General features: G+C 48.4%; 1 protein-coding gene across 2 annotated transcripts in view; it reads left to right on the top strand.

Annotated features, from left to right (window-relative positions):
• Positions 1–20,120, top strand: part of PTDSS1 (phosphatidylserine synthase 1) — a gene marked incomplete at its 5' end in the record, with an annotated part of 67,350 nt that extends 47,230 nt beyond the window's left edge. For both annotated transcript variants that reach the window (XM_079722440.1, XM_079722441.1), the window contains 5 exons: positions 2,194–2,259; positions 8,675–8,774; positions 17,213–17,281; positions 18,013–18,082; positions 19,918–20,120. In XM_079722440.1, coding sequence (XP_079578566.1) covers positions 2,194–2,259; positions 8,675–8,774; positions 17,213–17,281; positions 18,013–18,082; positions 19,918–20,027 — 415 coding nt within the window. In that variant the 3' untranslated portion in view covers positions 20,028–20,120. The remainder of the gene's footprint in view (positions 1–2,193; positions 2,260–8,674; positions 8,775–17,212; positions 17,282–18,012; positions 18,083–19,917) is intronic.
• Positions 20,121–20,446: the final 326 nt, after the last annotated feature.

Consider the following 20,446-nt stretch of genomic DNA (forward strand, 5'->3'; position numbering starts at 1 on the left):
TCGGCAGGCGGACTCTCAACCACTGTGCCACCAGGGAAGCCCGGCCTTGGGGTTTTATATCTAGTATGGAGGACCGACATTGATCAGTAGAAACACCCAAGATCTCTGCACGGCTGATATAAATACAAACCAAGCAGATAAAAGAGTTTGCTCTTTAGAAGCTGTAGGATAACTTAATTCATTATTTGTAATGTACTTGTGAACGACACAAGTGGAAGGTCTCACTTGCCAGGGAGAGTGGGTGTTTTCCTTGGTCAGACATAGCCCTCACCCCCAGCTAGCACCTTTTCTAGTCCTCATTCGTTATTACAAATATGTTTACTATATATATATATATATATATATATATATATATATATAAACAGGAAAGTAACAGCTGGTAAACGGCACCCTTTTGTCACTTTATAGACCAGTGGTCCGTCGAAGTAGTTATCTCATGCATGCAATTTTCCTTTGGTGGGTTGGAGCCTCCCTACTGTATTTAAAGTTTGATTTAATTTGAGGCTGCCAGTTATTTTCAGGAAAGATTAGCAGAGGTTTCTTCATAAAATTAGGAGCAATCAACAAAGTCAATAAGCGGGGAAAGAAATGTCTTATAAAACAGAAGAGCAAATCACATGTGATTTATCAGGAAAATTTCAATATTGTTAAACATTTCACAACAAAAACTAGAGATTGGACCAGAGACTAAAAATCCAGTGCTCAGACTTTTCGAGAGCTCCTTAAAATTTTTGCCAAACCCTATGGGTTTCCACACAATTCTTTTTTGTTTAAAACTTAGCCACTTTCTGCGTTCCTACACCTCTTGAGGCTATTCATATGTAAGGAGATGGTTTGACAAGCTTCTTGGAAAGATGGAAGTACTCTGATGGGTTTTAGGTCCCAATTAGCAAATGCCAGGCCCTAAAAGGGAGAGAAAGCTCATAGGCTTCAGTATAAATCATACATACATACCAGATCTCCGTTTTCTTCCTTTTTAGACTTTCACATGACTCTGCTTTAAGAAGATATTTGATTGAACATTCTTTTAATCTAATAATATAATGTGCAGTGTAGGACATGAACACAATTAGTAAAGTAGCTGAACTGGCAAAGGCAAATTAGGTAATGAAAATGTGAAGTTAGAGGAAAACCTGCATTCTTTATAGTTACAATTCTTCACTTTGGGGTACAGAGGCGATAGTTTATGGATGAGCTTTAGGCATCTGTGAACCCCCCAAAGTTTAATGCAAAATTCTGTGTGCATGTTTTATGTGCCTTTATCATAGCTTTCATCAAACCCTCAAAGGAGTCTGTGACCCACCTCCACACACACACACCCCCCCCCAGAAGATGATGAGTTAAGTTTCAGGGGCAATAATGAGACTCTAAGCCTCCACTGACCCACAGGCAGCCTCTCCCACGTGTGGCTACTGAGCACTGGGAGTGTGGCCAGTCACCCTGAAATGTGCTGTATGTGTAGAGTATACACTGGACCTTGAAGGCTTAGTGCAAACACAATATAAAATGCTTCTTTATAATGTTTTCAATATATTGGATTGTATATAAATAAATTATTAAAATGAATTTCATCTGTTCTGTTTTAACACGGTTATTAGAAAACTATAAATTGCATTTGAGGCTCATACTGTATTTCTATTGCATGGTTGCTGCACTAAGCCTCTCACCTCTGTGTCATCGCCTCTTTTCTGATCATGTCAGTAGCATTCAAAGTTATTGGCCTCAGTGACAGCGAGGTGCAGCTACAGTCCCATTCCAGTTTCTGAGAGCCACAAATGTGTATATTTTTTGCCTGGTTACTATCAGCAACCTTTATCCTGGAAAGAGCCAGAGGAGACAGTGACCGTGCAGGAGACCTTCTGGAATCACCTCCAAGGAGAGAGACTGAGGCACCCACCTGGGGTGGCTTTGGTTCAAGGCTGTGGGAATCTGTGTCTGAATCAAGACTGCCTTTGCCAATAATCTGGCTCTTTAAACCATCCCCCTCCAACCCAATCCAAATTCTTAGCCTCTTACAGGAAGGTTTCAACAGGCACTGGCTTCCTATTCCCTTAAATAGAACTAGACCAGGCAGCCCAAGTATGGGGAACAAGGCAGGCGTTTTTTATACTCACTCTGTCAAAGTGATTTAATTCTGTATTGACTTGCTGGTCTTCCAGAAGCTCTCAGTGAATTCCACCTTTGTTCTTTCAGACAGTACTATGCTTACCTCACCGACACACAGTGCAAGCGTGTGGGAACACAGTGCTGGGTGTTTGGGTGAGTAATCTTTTATCGTGGACATATAAGACCACTTTAGCCTCTGAATTTCTTGGGTTATTTCTTAACCTTACATTAAGTGCCTTTCAGTGCAGTTTTGTTTTTGTGTGTCTTTCATTTTTAACATTCCTTTTCTGACTTAACTTTAGAAGAGTTAATTGGCAAGTTACACAGAGGGTGTAGAAACTGTTTTTTAAAAAAATATTAGGAAATCAAAAGATAATTCCCATGTAGAACTTGGAGACCTTGTTTCTTGAAATAAGTTAGAAAATGAGTTATTTGAATTCCCTGTGAAATTGATGGTGAGTTTGGGACAACATATCGTGATGGGCTTAACCACATTTTACGTTACTTTCACACCAGAAAGACCCCACAAAGCGGCTGCTTGCTGTCTACCAGAGTCTAATTTTATTGTCCCAAAGAAAACTAACACATGGTAACAATTTATTGTCTCATTACAGATACAAATGCTGTATCTGAATTTACAATTATTTAAATGATTTGAAAGAAAGCAGGGGTTACCCAGTTTAATCCGCAATATTAAATGTGAGATACTCTTCAGTGTCTCAGATAAGTGCTTCTTCTTCTTCAATACCATCAACATCTCACCATGCCGTTTAGCAACTGAAGTTCCAGAGACATCCAGCACACCTGTAGGTGAAGTTCTGTCCCTCAGGGAGCTTACATTCAGGACCTAACCTAGGTTCTAAATGGAGTGCGACAGCATAAAGAAAATCTGATGAAAACCCTAGCAGATTTTTAAACAGAGTCGCTTTTTTTCCCTGTATTACATGCATATTGATAATGTAAAAAAAAAGAAACTAAACGTCATCCAAAAACATCAACTATTTAGAGATATATGCTGCTTACGTTGCATTGTCATTCCTTCCAAGCATGCGTGTGTGTGCGCGCACGTGTGTGTGTGTGTGTGTGTGTGTGTGTGTGTGTGTGTCCGGAGCTCTCACTCCAGATTCTGGGGAGTTAGTGAAGTTTGATCTAGGCAAGTTTCCCACCGCCTTCTTTCCAAAAGACAAAGGGCCATTGTCACTGTTTCTCATAAATTCTGTGATGTAAGCTGATTTTCCTACCCAAAGTAGCTTAAAGGGTGATAGGATGGATTCGATTTCCATCCTATGGATAGGATGGATTTCCATTGATTACTGATCTGGCGGGAGAGAGAATTCACACATCTACCAGATTTCTAATATACTTCTGTCACAGGAAGGAGGAAGGTGGGCTGCCTTCCTACTGTCTTGTCCAAGGACTGGGGATCTTTCCTGCACTTCCTTCTTTCACCACATGCCTCTCCTTTCCACGGGCATTTTTCTCTTCACGTTTACAAGTCCTTGCCACGGTCTTACTCTACGGAGAGTGGGTATATTTTCCACAGAACTCTGTCTACTTACCTGTTGAGGAAAAGGAGGTGGCGGACCAGAGAGAGAGGCAGTGTTACAACAAAGTTTGTTTCTCATCAGGCGGTCTGAAAATATAATCCCCGTGGAGGGAGAAATGGCCGGGAGGAGCAAGGCCAGAGAATGGTGGCAAACGCCACTCCAGAAAGCTGCACCTTGCTGAAAAGTGGCAAAAGAAAGTAAAATGCAAATGATCTGAGATGCAGAGGTCGGTTGGCTAATGTAGGATGCTTTATTATAGAGACTCGAGTCCTCCCAGCATGGTGATATCAAGGTTAGTGAACCTTGAGAACTAGTGGGCCGTGCTGAAAAAGAGCAATTCCCTCTTCATAAATCAAGCAGGGCAGACCTGCCTGGCGCGTGAACGGGGGCAGGAGCTGCCTCTGGGCGGTCAGCACGGTCAGCCCGTGACGGTGAGACAGGAGGCGCAGCCTCCAGTCTCTCCTCTGGTGTTTGCCCCTTGGGGGCCACCACCTCCCATCTTCCGCCCCTTCCTGCCCCAGGCTTCCCTGTTGCCTTCATGTTGTCTTTTTTTTTCATGTTCTATCAAACAGCAACCGCTGAAATGTCTGATTTCCTTGAACACCTAGTCCCTGCTTTATAGTTTTCTTTTCACTAACTTTGGAGTGACTTTGGCTCTATCGAGGTGTGGAGATGCGAGGGAACAGAGTAGGAGCCCGTATAGTGATGGTCGTATTCTGCCTTCGGGGAGCCGGGTGGGGGGAGGTAAGCAGGGCCACCTGAGGCTGCTTGCCCACCATGCCCACACCCCACATTGTGTTCTCCTCAAGAGGGCACTTTTCTCCTCTGTAAATGTTACACCCTCAGAAAGCTGGAATTAACAGCTACTGATGTAAGAAGAACAGACTTGCAATGGGGCCTCATGCAGTTGTGCCGTAGACCTGAACTTTACAGCCTTTTAAATTGTACTTAACCGTGCTGAGCCCAGCCAAGATAGGACTCTCTCCAGCCGGGAAATGGGAACCCACCAGGGAGAAAGAAGCAGGAGTGTGGAAAGTTCAGCTCCTTCTTGTTACTGCGGCTCCGGAGGCGTGTCAGGGCCAGGGCGAGGTGGACAGATTCCCCAGATGTGCACCATCTTCATCTTTGCCTTTCTCCCCACTCAGCTCCCCCTCAATTGTCATTGAGTTTCTGTTCCTCCAAAGGAGAGAACGGGGCTGGTTTATGAAGAAAAGTTGTTGGATCCCTTGGCCCTGGAAGGCAAGCATCTGAGCTTTGGCTGTAACCAGAGTGAGCAGTCACTTTTCCTCCTCTGGAAAGTTGCTGGGCTTCCAGGGCTTGGGTCAGAGTCAGCGGTGCCTGGGGCCCAGTCGCTCTCAGAACCGCCCCTCACCTCACTAGCTTCCTGGCGCGTGTTATCCCAGCCCTGCTGGTGACCCATGACAGTAAGCTGCCGCCTCTGCTGCTGTGCAGATTGTCCTGTCCAAGGTCCGCTCCACATCAGCACGTCCTTGTCCACCCTCATCTCTCCTGTCTTCTCCACAGTGTCTGCCGTCTTGAAACTGTTCTCTTCCTTCTACAGCAGCCGCCCTGTGGGTTTTCCGCCTCCTCTTCTGCTGCGTCTCAGTTTCTTTGCTGGCTTCCCCTCCACCCCTCTGCCCTCTGCAACTTCTTGTAATTATGCCGTTCTTCCAGGCTCCTTTTTTATTTTTATTTTTTTGCGGTATGTGGGCCTCTCACTGCTGTGACCTCTCCCGTTGCGGAGCACAGGCTCTGGACGCGCAGGCTCAGCGGCCATGGCTCACGGGCCCAGCCGCTCCGCGGCACGTGGGATCTTCCCGGACTGGGGCACGAACCCATGTCCCCTGCATCGGCAGGCGGACTCTCAACCACTGCACCACCCTTATTTTTTAAGGGTAGACACAACGTGAAGCACAGGGTCCTTCTAGGAGGAGGGAGTGCAGAGGGCAACGACAACCGGAGGAGGCCTCACCCGACCCCTCCGACCTCCCCAGCACGCCGGGTCACCACCATCCTCCCGTCGACCTTTGCTCACAGCCTCTCAGGCCGCTTTCCCTCCGGCCCACGCGCCTGTTTCCCACTCTCAGCGCTCACACTGCAAGCGTAGCTTCATTGCCAGTTTCCGGTATCTTCCCCTTCATCCCATCCTCCTCCAGACTGAGCGCGCTTTTTCCTGCCACTCTCTGCTCCCTTGCTCAAAAACACCTGCACTGACGGCCCTAAGCCTCTGCAGTAGTCACAAAATCTTTTTTTAGAAAATCCCTTTCCTCCAGTGACATCTTGCTCCCGACCCTAACATACAGCAAAACAATGGTTCTGGGTATGCCACCCAGGACGCTGTGCCTCCTCACCCTCTCCATCCTGTCCCGGGGGTTCTTAGGCAGTCAGGACGTGCCATGGAGCATGGTTGGAAGTGTTTTCTCTCTGGTTAAGGCTCAGCTCAGCTATCACTTCCTCAGGGCCAGGGATGACGGTGAGGGGCCGTGGCTGGTGGGTAAAGGGCCCACGTGATTGTTGGGTTTGGCGCATGCCAGTTCCTGCCGTTGCCCACGTCCCCACACCTCCCCCCAGGTCCTCGCCCTGGACTAGAAAACGCGCCCCTGCACCTCTCTGCTCCTCACGGCAGTTCTCGGTCCAGCCGCCAGAACCATCATCTTCAAGTGTAAAGTGAATCCCGTTCACCCCTGTGCCCCAAACCCCCCAGGAGCTCCCATGTCCCTCAGACTAAAAGCCAAGCTCTGGGGTGGCCCTCAGACCTGTGTTACCCTGACCTCGCTCGGCCCCTTCCTCTCACTCCTGACCCCCTCCCACCCCCAGTCTCTGCTCAAGGTCACCTTCATGGACAGCAGCTCAGCTAAGATTCCTCAGCACGTGGGATCAAGTCATATCCTAAAGTTCCCGACTGAAAAACACTGGTCTTTAGGGCAAACTTCAGGTCGTTACGAAGTCAGCTGAGTGGGTCCTGAACAGCATTTTCTGAAAATGATATAGAGTAGGAAGATGTCAGAGCAAGGGGCCAGTTGTTTTGTGTGACTTTTATTTCAGTCGTGTGTGTGTGTGTGTGTGTGTGTACTGGGCCACAGTGAAAAATAGGCTTCCTGCCGTGGGTCTCACATCACAGGAATTGGAGAACCAGCTCTAGTCTGCTGGTCACCAAGCTCTTGAAAGCTGCCTCAGTCGGCTTGAATACCCAGAAACCTCTCACAGTAAGCTCTGGGTGTTCTGTCTGGTTAAGGGCAGGTAGGCACACTTCTTTCCTGGGCTTAACAGTTTCTGATGCAGTCCTTCTGCATCCCAGCAAGAGGTCCCAGCAAGAGGTTGCATATGCTCTGTGTGTCCGCCGGCAGGCACCCTGGCCCTCGCTGCTTCACTGACTTCTAGTGTCGGCTCGCGGCCTCGACTTCAGTGTGACAGTCGACCTCAGCCCTGCTCTCCAATGTGCCAGCCTTTGTTGTGGCTGGGAGGTGGGGAGGAAGAGGGCGTGCTCTGTAAAGATTCAGGAGGGGTGGGAGGGAGGGAAAAAAAAGAAAAAAAAAAAGAAAGATTCTGGCGACCACTCCTAACCTTGTTTCGTTGGGGCTGTGGGCCAAGACAGCTCCAGATTCTTTAGAGACGTGTCCAGGAGACTTTCTGCTTTGCACAGGTGGTTCTGACTCTGGGCATTCCGTTGTTCAGAGCCGTCCATCCATTTGACCATGGCAGTGACCTCTGTGTCTGCCAGTAGGGAGGGGACCGGGGGCCTTCTGGGCCCCTTCCTGCCTTTTTAGAGATTATCTGTGCAACAAGACCAGTCCCTCCAGATTCCGTCGTGAGCAAGGCACACCTAAGGTGGCCTTATCTGAAATCGCTGTTCCTGGGCAGTCTTTGGGATCACGTGACCGGCTATGTCACCCTCACCTCATCCGTTCTTACCTTCATGCTCCGAACCTTAATAAAGGTCTGATTTTAATATTCATAGATGAAGTTGTATTATACAAGATTGGCTTTTTTTCTTTAATGTTTTAATTAAAGAGGAAAACATGTAAGTTATTTTTTCCAACATTTTTGGATTTAGCAAAATTGCTTACAGATGCAGAGGATAAAGGGTTTTTATCATCAGCAGAACTGGAGCATATTAAATCTGGAAATTCTAAGATGGCTGGGAGGGAATGTGATTGCTGCCTTCAAGTTACTGAAAGACTCACCTGGAAGGCTCATGACTGCGGAGGGCAGAGTTAGGACCAGGGGTGGAAGGAGGCAGGTACCAGCCTGAGACCAGGAACGACTTCCCAACAGCCAAAGAGACTGAGCAGCAGAGGTAGTAGGTTCCCTGGCCCTGCAAGGGCTCCAGCCAAGGGGGTGACTGTCCACCCGTTGTGATAAGCTCCGACTTAGATGATACCAGGCAGCCTCCAGCTATGAAGACGTACGAGTTGAGATTTTGGTCTGTGAGGAAGGAAGATGTAAAGAATATTTGATTATTTCTGGGGAGGGATAGAGGGCTGAACAGGCAGAGCACAGAGGGTTTTTAGGGCAGTGAAACAATTTGCTATGACCCTCTAATGGTGGATACATGTCATTATACATCTGTCCAAAGCCATAGAATGTACATCACCAGGCGTGAACTCTGACATGACCTATGAACTTTGGGTGATGTGTCAACGCAGGTTCATCACTTGTGACACGTGTTGACAGCGGGGGCAGCTGTGCATGTGTCGGCGCAGAGGGTATAGGGACCCTGTACCTTCCCCTCAAGTTTGCTATGAACCTAAAACTGCTCTAAAAAAATAGTCTGCAGAAAAGAAGAGAGGAGTAACAGTACAATAAACTTTTAATTAAATCTAAATATGTATGTATATATATAATAATATATATTATTCCTGAAGAAAGCACAGTGTCATTTTGTAGGGGACCTGCTTCCAGTGTTTGGGGCAGAAATCTTATGACCACTTGAGCTTTTTGATGGAATTATGCATATTTCTGGTAATGCATAATGCTCTGATAAGATGAATTCTTATTTAACCTCTTGTTCTATCTAACAGGGTCATTGGTTTCCTGGAAGCTATCGTCTGCATAAAATTTGGACAAGATCTCTTCTCTAAGACCCAAATACTCTATGTTGTGCTTTGGCTTCTTTGTGTGGTAAGTCATTACTTTTTTACCCAAAAGTGTTAGTTAAAGTCCCCATGGTGCTAAACAAAACAAAACAAAACACTCTTGTGTACCAAGTTTCCTTAGAAATTTATAGACACATATTCTACTGTAGTAACGCAAGATTGGCCACTAGTCTGAAGTTCAAGAATAAATACATAGGGCCACATGGCACCTAAAATTGGTCACCTTTGCAAGTTCTGGTCAAATGCCCTCAGCAGGTGCATCATACTCTCATTTATTTCGCTTATGAAAATTCATCTACACTTGCTGAAAATGTCAGGCCTGCCATGAGGGGATAAGGATGGTTACAGTGCCCTGTAACATATGTATTACTGTCCAAGGGTTTATGTACAAAATGACAGACTGTTGTTTATAGGCCATGTGAGGTGTTTTTGGAGGTAATCAGACCATACAGTTTCTTCCCTGCAGGCCGACTTTATAAGCCCATGAAGGATGTGCTTTCCTCTAGGAAGGGAAGAGCCCTGGGGGCCTCCAGCTCCGTTGTCCTGGGACTTTTCCCTCATCTTTCAAATGAAGCAAGATCTTGCCTAGCTTAAAATTCTGTGATTGTGCTTCTTAATTTATTTTGTTACTTTGGGGAAAAGTCTTATTTTACATTTAAGATTCTTCCCTTTTACTTACTTGGTCCAGAAAATTAACTCGGGTTTTTTTTTTTTTAATGATCATAGAAAATTTCAAACATATGTGGAAATAGATAGGGGGTCACTCACCCCTCATGCACCCATCATCCAGTTTCAACAATTATCAACCCATGGCCAGTCTTATGTCCTTATATTCCATACTCACTATCCCCAACCCTGGGTTACTTTGAAGCAGACCCACTTTACTATTTCAGGACGTATCTCTAAAGAAGATAAGAATGCTTTTTGGTTGGTGCAAACACCATACCATTATCACACCTGAAAAAGAATTAATTCCTTCATACTGTCAAATAGCTAATCAAAGTTCACATTTCTAATGTTTCCTTACATTTTGTATTTTTTAGCAGTTTATTTGAATCAACATCCACTGATTGCAATTGGTTGGCATGCCTTTTCATAAAAGGTCTCTTTTAATCTACAGTTTTCCCTCTGTCTCTAGCTCTCTCCTTTACATTGAAGAAACAAGCTCTTTTGTCTTCTAGATTTTCCCTCAGTCTGGTTTTACTGACTCCATCCTTACTGTAACTTAACAGATTTCTTTGTCCTCTGTACTTTCTGTAAATTGGTAGCTGGATCTAGAGGCTTAATCAGATTCAGGTCTAATTGGTGGGGACAGGGAGCAAGACTAAACTCTGTATTTTTATTTTATTTTATTTTATTTTATTTTTGCGGTACTCGGGCCTCTCGTTGTTGTGGCCTCTCCCATTGTTGAGCACAGGCTCCGGACACGCAGGCTCAGCGGCCATGGCTCACGGGCCCAGCCGCTCCGCAGCATGTGGGATCTTCCCGGACCAGGGCACGAACCTGTGTCCCCTGCATCGGCAGGAGGACTCTCAACCACTGCGCCACCAGGGAAGCCCCTAAACTCTGTATTTTTAAAGTGTTTCTTATTGCCTTTTGTGGTGTCTATTTTTAGGGTTACTTGCTAGAAATCCTAACTGTGCCAGGGCACCTTGAGCCTGTTCTGTCCTGTTTTATCTTGAACAATGAAAGGGAATAATGATCTCCTTTGTACTCAGGCTCCGGAATTAACGCTCAGATGTATTTTTTCTGTTGCAGTGTGACTAGATATAAGGATTGGTTGGGGCAGTGTGTCAGATGGGCCAGGAGATCTCACCATGCACTCCTCACATTTCTGTCTGGTATGGGCACCCCAGCTCTGTGAATTGTAGCGTGACCCATGGCGGTGGGCAGGTGTGGGTGCAGCCCTCACCTGGCGCCGCTGGGACCACAGGGAGGTTGAGGCAGGCGGGACTCCTGGGACATGGGCCAAAGGCCCTCCTCACAACGGCCAACTGTGGGCCTCCCCCTGGGGCATCAGCAGCCAGAAAGGTCTCCCCAAGGCCGTGTCCAAGGAGCCGTCTCTGGTCACCCAGCCGGTGGGGCTCCTCCAGTCTCTCTCTAAGTTTTAGAGACTTTCGCTCTGTTTTACTGATTAGACACTTAGCATATACCTCCTTACGTTGGTGAGTTTGGATCTGCCTTGGTGTCTGTATGACGGTAACTTATTTTGAGGACATGACCCGTTTCTCAGTCTCTGTATCACTTAGCATAGTCCCTTATAAGTCTGTCATGTTGCCACGTTCTTGTTAGAGCTGCCCTGGTGCTGGAGCCACACAGGTAGGTGATGGTGAAGATTTATTCATGCTTACTAGGTGCCAGACACTGTTTGAAGCACTTTTCATGAATTGCATATTTGATCTTTACACTTTGAGGGGAGGTACTTTATTATCCCTCTTTTATAGATAAAGGCACAGAGAGGTTCACTAACTTACCTAAGGTCACACAGGAAGCATGTGGCAGAGCCAGGGCTCAAACCCAGATAGTCTGGCTGGAGATTTCCTGCTCCTCGTCCACGGGTGTCCCCCTTAGGGGGATCTCCAAGTCCACGTGGGAATTACACATGCAAACTACTTATATTACAAACATCATAAAAGATATTTGGGTTGTAGTGAGGTGGATGGACCTAGAATCTGTCATATAGAGTGAGGTAAGTCAGAAAGGGAAAAACAAACACCGTATGCTAACACGTGTATGTGGAATTTAAAAAAGCGGTACTGATGAACCTAGTGACAGGGAATAAAGATGCAGACGTAGAGAACAGACTTGAGGACGTGGGGAGGGGGAAGGGTACGCTGGGATGAAGTGAGAGAGTGGCATGGACATATATACACTACCAAATGTAAAATAGATAGCTAGTGGGAAGCAGCCACATAGCACAGGGAGATCAGCTCGGTGCTTTGTGACCGCCTAGAGGGGTGGGATAGGGAGGGTGGGAGGGAGGGAGATGCAAAAGGGACGAGATATGTGGATATATGTATATGTATAGCTGATTCACTTTGTTATAAAGCAGAAACTGACACACCGTTGTAAAGCAATTATACTCCAATAAAGGTGTGCAAATAAAAAAAAAGAAAGATGTGTGTGCACGGAGCTAGAGGAGCCCTAGAGAGAGTAGCAGACAAGCTGGGGTGAAGCTCCTGGAGGTGATGTGTTCTCAGGATCCCAAAGGATCACAGTGAATGGCTCCCCCGTCCCTCAGGTGCCCCAGCCCAAGACCCAGGTGGCTGCTTCCTGTCCTCTGTCAGCCCTCCGGCTCTGTTCATTCACCCGGGTGGCCCAGCTCCATCCCCTCCTCTCTGTTCCCACCGCCTCTGCCCTCTGGACGCCCATTTTCTCCATTGTGCCCTTCACCTCCATTCCCTGCACTGCTGCCAGAGTGATCTTCCAGAATTCCGATCGGAACCCCTTTGCCCCGCGTAGAATCATTTTCCCTATCGTTGGGGCCTAGAGGGCCTAACAGTACAACATTTCCCCCCCACCAGGTTCAGAGCAATTAGAGATAGTCAGGATGGACGAAGGCTATGGAGACAGAACGGCAGCTTTACTACTGAGAGCCCACATTTTTCAGTATCAGCTTCAGGTGCGTGCCAACAAGGGGCTTCGGATTAGTGAACCCCAGAAGCAGACACGCTTCCTCTGCAGCCCCAGGAAGCAGGCCCCCCACATTGCGCTGGTGGCCTCGCACCCAGAGGGAAAGATGGGAGACGCCCAGCTTCCTTATCTGTTATTCCCTAGTGCGTTAGGATACTCGCCTCCCTGGGGAAGGGGTGAGGGGCGAGGGAAGGCAGGAGTGTTATACCAGGGAAGCTCCCTCTGTGTAGACAGAAACAGCAAGAAGGAAGCCGCATCCCCACCACAGACCTACCAGCTGAAATAGGAAGTCCTGCTTGTGTGTTTAGGGACGTCACTCTCTGGATCGTTGGCCACACCCACCCCCTGTACCCTGTGCTTGGACTCCGCCAAGCTATTCCTAGTTACCTCAACCCACCGTCCTTCCAGACTTGTCTTGCCTTCACCCAGGAGGCTGCCTCTGCCCAATCTGAGTGCTTTTCCCTGCGTCCTCTACCCGGTGAATCTTAATGCCAAGACCAAACTTAAATCCGTGTCCCCCATGAAATACGCTCTAACCTGCAGGGCAGACTAGACAACCCCTCGTCGGGGGACCGGTCGCATTTGGTACATGTTTCTTTGAGTTCTAGCCCCAGTGTGATGTAATCTGGGGCATTTATATCGGTCTCCTCAACACGGCACTTCCTGCCCACAAAGAATAAGTTTCCACTGTCCTTTTGTCCCCACGGACGCTAGCACAGTGCCTGATGCACAGGAAACAGTCAGCAAATGCAGGGAGAAGAAAGGACTGAGGTCATGGGACAAAGACCGGGACACAAGAGGCAAGTTGAGAGACAGGCACATCCAAAGACTCGAAGCCATGCCAGCATCACAAGAGGACGGCGACCTGTTTGGGGGGCAAGAATGAGAGCGAGTTGGAGGCGGAGGGGATCGTCTGCGTAGGACGGGCTCTGTGTGTCTTGGTTGCAGATTCGAAGCTTTTTCAGAGGAAAGACTGTCTCACGGGGCAGCTGGAGGGTGGGAGAGTATTGGGGGGCGGATTGGAGAAGGGCTGAGCCTGAGGGTGTTGGAGGGACCTCAGTGAGAACCTATCCAAGGCAGCGGCATTGAAGATGCAGAGAAAGGGCTGGATCCGAGAGCTAAAGAGCCCAACTCGATAGACACCGTCCCCTTCTGAGAGCTGGGGAGGGCAATTCCAGGCTTTCCTGTTTGTGCCACTGGTGGCTCCTGGTGCTAGTAACAGGTTGGAGGATATCAGAGAAGCCCCTCGAAAGGAGATGAGTTAGGTGTGAGGGACCCTTAGATTTTACAGGTGAAGGTGTCTTTTGTCATTGGAAATTCGGGTCTGTCCAGTAGCACTGGAAAGACTCGGTCGGCGCTGGAGGTGAAAGAGGTGGGAGGCATCTGTGTGTAGGGTACGGTTGGAGCCATTGGGTCGGTAAGAGTCGGGGAACATAGTGTGGGAAGGAGAAGCTGGCTGAGAATGGCGTCTGGGGAGCAGCCACATTTTAGACGCCAGACCAGGGGCAAGAAACAGCCACAGGAAAGAGGACTTTGAAGATAAGCAGAATCCCCCAGTTAGTGTTAGCAGTGATGAATGCCAAGGAGGGGGACCTGGCCTGAAAAGAGGCCTTTGGCTGGGATGATTAGGGGTCCCCACTGCCTTGCACATTTACCAGTTAGAGAAAAAGAGTGGAAATAAGGTCCTGGCACGTTGTTTTTTGTTTGTTTGTTTGTTTGTTTGTTTGCGGTACGCGGGCCTCTCACTGTTGTGGCCTCTCCCGTTGCGGAGCACAGGCTCCGGACGCGCAGGCTCAGCGGCCATGGCTCACAGGCCCAGCCGCTCCGCGGCATGTGGGATCCTCCTGGACCGGGGCACAAACCCATGTCCCCTGCATCGGCAGGCGGACTCTCAACCACTGTGCCACCAGGGAAGCCCCTGGCACGTTTTTATAATCATGGCCTTTATTAGAGATCAAGATTGGTCTCAATCTTAGGAGTGAGGCAAACATTATTGAATAAGAGAGCGTTGAGTTACACCAGGCCTCCACACTAAGAGAAACAAAGCCCCCAATTATTCGCCTTGCCTGGTAGGAGAACGTACACAGAATTTGAGATCAGTGTGGAAGTAAAGCTCCCATATGCTGGTTAATAAGCTGCCCCAGCACCAGTTGTCTGATCAGCCTGGGTGAATTTGAGCACACCTTACCATAGCGTGGAAGCCACACCGGTGGGTGTGTGCTGCCTTGGCTCTCAGCCCTCACGTTTTTCTTTTTTTCTTCCTTTTATTTAAACAAAATCCGTACAACTGTCATTTGAAATCCAGGCCTTGACATTTTAAGTGGGTACTTGCCTAGATTTCCACAGATGTGATTGCAAACCCATAAATTACAAGCTTTTGTCTCCTGGGACAAGGGTATAAAAGGGGCCTCTTGTACCCAGGTGAAGTGGTAAACTTGGCAGCTGCGGCAGGCCCTTTGCATGGCGATCGTGATGATAAGCATCTGTCTCCCAGCACCTGCCAGTGTTTGCCTGCCCCGCTGCAATGCCAGCTCTGCCCAGCTGTCTGCTGCTAGAGCAGCCCCAGCTGCCCGCCTGCCCTCCCAGGGGAACGGAGGAAGCTGGGGGAGGAAGAGGAAGAGCCCTACACGCCTGCCCTCTGGTGGGCGGGATGCACAGTGACAGCCAGCCCAGCCCTGACTGCTCCTGTGGTCTAGCGGCGCCCCCACCCGCCCCCCGCCCCCACCCGCACAGCCACTGACTGGTCCACGCAGGTGGAACCTGTCCTCCCTGCCCTCCCTGTGAAACCTAGGCCGACCTGTTCTGCCCTTTGTCAAGGAGCTGACATATACGTAGGTTTACACACTGCGGAAGCTCTAGCCTCCCCACTCTTGCCATGCCGTGAAAATCGTACATTTAATGGTGGTTGTATATTAGAAATCTGAACAAGTACTGGAATATGTTAAAGATAAGAAGTAGTTTTCATTTTTTAATTTTAATATATTCATTCATTGCCTAAGTTTTTGATGGGGGGGATATGAGCTTTTTAAAAAAATTCCTAATTTATGCCAGTTTGCATATGGATTTAGTATAAAATGAACTAGTGGGTCTTCTTACATTTCATGTTACCTCTCCACCATGCCGCTATTCCCACTTCATTGATGTAGAAGGAGAATGGCCTGCTGGAGCACTTGGACTCCTTTCTTTCTTGAGACTTAAGGTGATTCTGTGCATCCAGCAGACATTCAGTGAACGGCACTGACCTGAGGACCTGGGCCAGGGCTGGACTACAAGCTGCGGTGATGGGAACGCACAGCCCAGCCTTCCCTGCGGTCTTGGCTCCACCCTCCAGGCTGTGGGCTGTGCAGAGGGATGGGATGGGACTGGCTCTCCCCGTGATGCTTTTCTTCCTCCAGGAATGGATGAGTAGACAGATCGATAGAGATATAAAGATGTGTAGACATAAAATCAGAATTTATCTCGATAGCCATCCCTGAAATTTGATCCAGGGATATAAAGAGACCTGTGTTCTGGCTTCAGCCTCGCCACACTCTAGCTGTGTGTCTTTGAGAAGGCAGTCGCCTCTCTGAGCCTTCATTCCTCTGCTGTGAAATGAGGGGAATTGAAATTAACGATCTCTGAGGCAGTGCCTCTAGATCTAAAGTTATGATTCTTCGAAAGAATTAAAATTATTCCAGAAGGGAAGAGTCCATCATGATTTCACAACTGTTCCCATGACTGGGTCAAGGTGACAGGTCCCCAAGAGGAAATGCAGTGGAAGAGATGAAGCTTAGGAATCCTTGAGGAGGATTCACTGTCAGTGGGTTCCTAAATCAAGGAATTCTGAAGAAACGTCATGGCAGGACGGGCAGTTTGGTTTGGTTGGGTTTTGGTGATTCACTTACAGTCGCGAGGGGAAACGGAGGCCTGGCTGGAGGACCTGGCCCAACACACTGCTCAGTCCAGACAGCCAGGAAGTTTTCCCCGACTTGTAGTTTTTTGACACATTTTTAAACTTTGGATTCTTAGGTGCTATTTTTTTCCTTAAATTAGAGTATAATTTAGGGTGCAGGGGGGCCAGTGGGGCACACTCGGGGGGAAGCGGAGGTGATCCTGGCCTCTGGGTACCCGTGGACCATGCCCTTCTCTTTTCACACCAGGGCTCACAAGACATTTTTATTTTCCCTTTAGTGTCCTATCTACTTAACTGAGAAAAACAAAAGCAACCAGAACTGGGGTCAGAGCGGGGCCACTGAGACTGAAAAGCAGTGCCAAGCCCAGGACAGCAGTGTTCCGCTGGGGTCTGCCACCTACATGTGGGTGTGTGTCCCCAATGCCCTCAGGCACCACTGTGACCCCAGACTGAATGAAACTGCTTTTTCATTCAGAAATCCTCTTCCCCTCAGAAGCTGACAAGCTAAGTCCTTTTAACTCTTTCTAGTGATGGCGGCAGGGTGCAGAGGATGGGCTGTGAAAATCAGGCCAAAAAGAAAAAAAAGAAATACAATGTAGAGTCCTATACGTCCTCTTAGGCAGAACCTGTAGAGCTGTTCAGAAAATGCATCCCACCTGATCCCACATCTAGAAATGATCTTCACTCTGACAGTGGAGTCACAGTGGTAACTGTGGCCTCATCAGAACTCTTCTTGCCGAAAGCTTTAGGGGTGCTGCCCCCCGGGGTTCACCTCTGCCGCATCCAGCCATTCTGTAACCGGCATCCCGGGAGAGAAGGCAGAAATGCGTCGAGCCATCGTGTATGAATTCCCATTGAAACCCTGAAGCTCCGGGAAATGGGATTTTTTTGTGCACCCTCACTTATAAAATGGTCTTGTGCTTGTTTTTCTCTTCCAGGCTTTCACTACCTTCCTGTGTCTGTATGGCATGGTTTGGTACGCGGAGCACTGTGGTCACCGAGAAAAGGTACAGAAGGGAGGGTGGAGATGGCCTTGTATGTAAACTAACCACGTCCTGCTTGGCGCTTTAGCCCAGAGCACATGCACTGGAGGATGTGGCATGTAGCCGGGTGTCAGCCTCCCCGCTTTAGAAACGTAGCCAGTTCAGAATTCACTTCCTATCAGTTGCCATCCTTGCTCGTGACTGCCCTATTCCATAGGTCAGGACTTTTATCCTCATTTCTTGAGGGGGTTAAAGCTTAATTATTTGTTTATATATATATATATATTTTAAAAAATTGCATGGCAAGCCCCAGAGCAGTTTTTGAAAAGCTAGGTCTTTCACTCCGTCCAGGCCTCTTCCTGTATCCCAGCCTGGGGCTCCCATCTGGAAACTCCTGCCCTGCCCACTTCATAGTAGATGAAGATTAAGGTAGAGGATAGATGTGAGTGGGCTTAAAATGCTGTAGCAGCCTTGTCAACTGTAATTTTTTTTTTAAGTAAAAATAACAGCTTTCATCCTTTATTCATACTTTTAGTCTAAGGAGCTAGAGGCGCTTCCTAGAAGATGTATTCTGCATCACCTGGGATGTAGCCTTGATCTTATAGCTGAGCGCATAAGCGTGAGGTCATCCTGCACTTGCTGGTGGGGATCCCCAGCCCGGGAGAGGCCAGTGTTGAGCAGCCGCGCTTGTTTGCTGGCCCCCCTCCTGCCGAGAGCACTTGAAATTCCACCACTAAGCCTGCCTCTCTCCCTAGACCTACTCAGAGTGTGAAGATGGCACCTACAGCCCTGACATCTCCTGGCCTCACGGGAAAGGTACAAAAGGTATCTCTCTCTTGCTCATTGTTAAAAACTCTCCTGTGTCCTCTCCCTCCCAAGGCCCAGTAAAGGGATTTAGCATCAGTATTTATCTTCCGAACGTTGATAAATATATGCCCTGAAGGGTCTCAAAGCTACTCATCGCATGTCTCCTGTTACTTATTAAGAAACATGCAAAGTGCTCACGGGTTCTGCCCAAGAAACTCGCTTCGTAAGAAGAGGTGCCACGTGGTTCTGCCTTTTCTGAGACAGGAAAACGTAACAAGATGCCACTGTCTCAAGCATCCTGATGGGGGTGTTCTTCCTCTTGGCTTTCACTGTGAGTGAAAAGCGTTAGGAGGAGTTGTGTGCCAGGAGGAGAAACCTTTCCAAAGAGGTGGATCGACTTAATCGTGTTCATTCAAGAGATAGACCAGCATGAGAGGGATCTCAACAGTGTAGCCAGGGATCTCCCACTGGCCTCTCTCCAAGGAGCATTTTGGAAAGATTTGGGGCCACCTGGTTATCTTAAAGAGTTTGACTTGTAGAACAGTGACCCAGAGGAGGCTCTACTGGATAGTAATTCCATGTCAGTTATGAGCTGATTGTGGGCTTGACTGAAGGAAGAGAACTGAATGTCAGAGACCATGAATTTTAACCCACAGAATTGCTCAGAGAAGCGGGGACAAGGGAGGAGAAAGCACTGCTGAGGCAGTTGCTCTCCTGAATTCTTTTGGGGTGAAGCTCATCACAACTGTCCCTGGGGAAAACACTACCGAGTGCTGGTCACCCTGAGATGGTTTCTCCTGAATCAGCAACCTATTATGGAATGCTGATGGAGGTAGGCACAGGGGTTCCCCTGGGCTCCCTTATTCAGAACCATCCTAGAGATCAGTCCGTGGCAATTCCGGTCTCTCCACTGAAAAGACTAAAAGAAACAAGCAATGGTAAAGATATATTTAAATGAAAGGTAGACGGTTTAAAAAAAAAAAAATCTGAGCCCTGGAGCAGAGAACCTTTTGGCTTAGCTGCTAAGCCAGAGGTTTTCCATGTTCTCAGCCCGAGGGCAAAGTCAGCCTAATGCCAGAAAATTCCGATGACCTTCCAGGCCTTACACACCCCTACCCGGAATGCCCACCCTCAGCCCACCACTACCCTGGCTCCACCCTCCACCTGGCTGATGCCTGCTGATTGCCCAGCACTCAGCCAATGTAGATGTCTTTCTCTAAGCTCCCACACAAATGATAGAGCGTGACACCATCCCTGCAGACTGTGAGCTCCTTGAGGGCATGTGGCATCTTCAGTGTATGGCTCCGGGGCTGCCTGTCATAAGCAGCAGCAGGGGCCTGATTTGTAAAGGTGGCTTGCAGATCAAACCATTGAGGCATGTAATATCTTTGATTTTTGCCAAGTCAAGAATCCATTCCAATTTAGGGATTTAGGAACCATGGTGTGTAGCAGGTCAAGGTGTGGACACCTAGTTGATGCTAAGGTAGACTCGACACCCATGTGGTTTGTTTTAATTGTCCCTCCTTTGTGCTTCGATGTTATTTGTGCTCTCACTTCTGGTCCCCATCACCATGACCATGATCCACCCTAAGGTGTGACGTAAATATCCTCAGGAAGCTCCTGAGGAGCTCTTTGTGGAGCCATGGCTTGCACACCCTGGCCCCAGCTGTGCTAGCTCAGTGCCGGGGCTTCTGTGCCTTGATTCATTAACGAGGCCACTAGATGGCGCACAAGGACCAGTGGAGGAGCGGTGGGGCGGCCCGGATAGGGAGAACCGGAATCAGAGGCTTCAGAGGCCCCGAGCCGGGAGCCCACAGCCCATGGTGACAGTGTGTCCCGATTCCTTTGGCCAGGTTCTGAAGATGGCCCACCCAAGCATCCAGGCAACAGCGAGAGCCATTCTTCCAGAAGAAGGAATCGACATTCCAAGTCAAAAGTCACCAACGGAGTTGGAAAGAAATGAAGGACCCTGGTTAATCAAAGATGTTCCAGGGAGTGCCTCAAACTGGGAGGGAACGGAATCGGCTGGACCTCCCTGGGCGGAGGCCGAAATGCATAGCGTGAACGGGAAGGAGCGGGGGCTGGGAGGGGTCATTATTTGAGAGCCTAAGTCTTGTTGCCCACAGACCCGGCCACACGGGGCAGACCACTGCTGGGGGTCCTTCGCCACTCGGGTGTCTCTTGTAACTTCAGCACTTGGCATGGGGTCACCGGTAGCAGGACAGTGCTCAAAGGAGAGGGTAGCTATTTACTCAGTTGCCAGAAGCAGTTCTGTGCTTGCGTGTGTTGTGGATGCAGTTTAAACATCTTCACTCAGGCAGGGCACCAACCAGACAGTTGACGGACTGGTCACCAGGTTTTATCTTTCTGAATGTGCCTCTC

The sequence above is a fragment of the Hyperoodon ampullatus genome (genome assembly GCF_949752795.1).
Source record: "Hyperoodon ampullatus genome assembly, chromosome: 17".
NCBI classification, from domain to species: Eukaryota; Metazoa; Chordata; class Mammalia; order Artiodactyla; family Ziphiidae; genus Hyperoodon; species Hyperoodon ampullatus.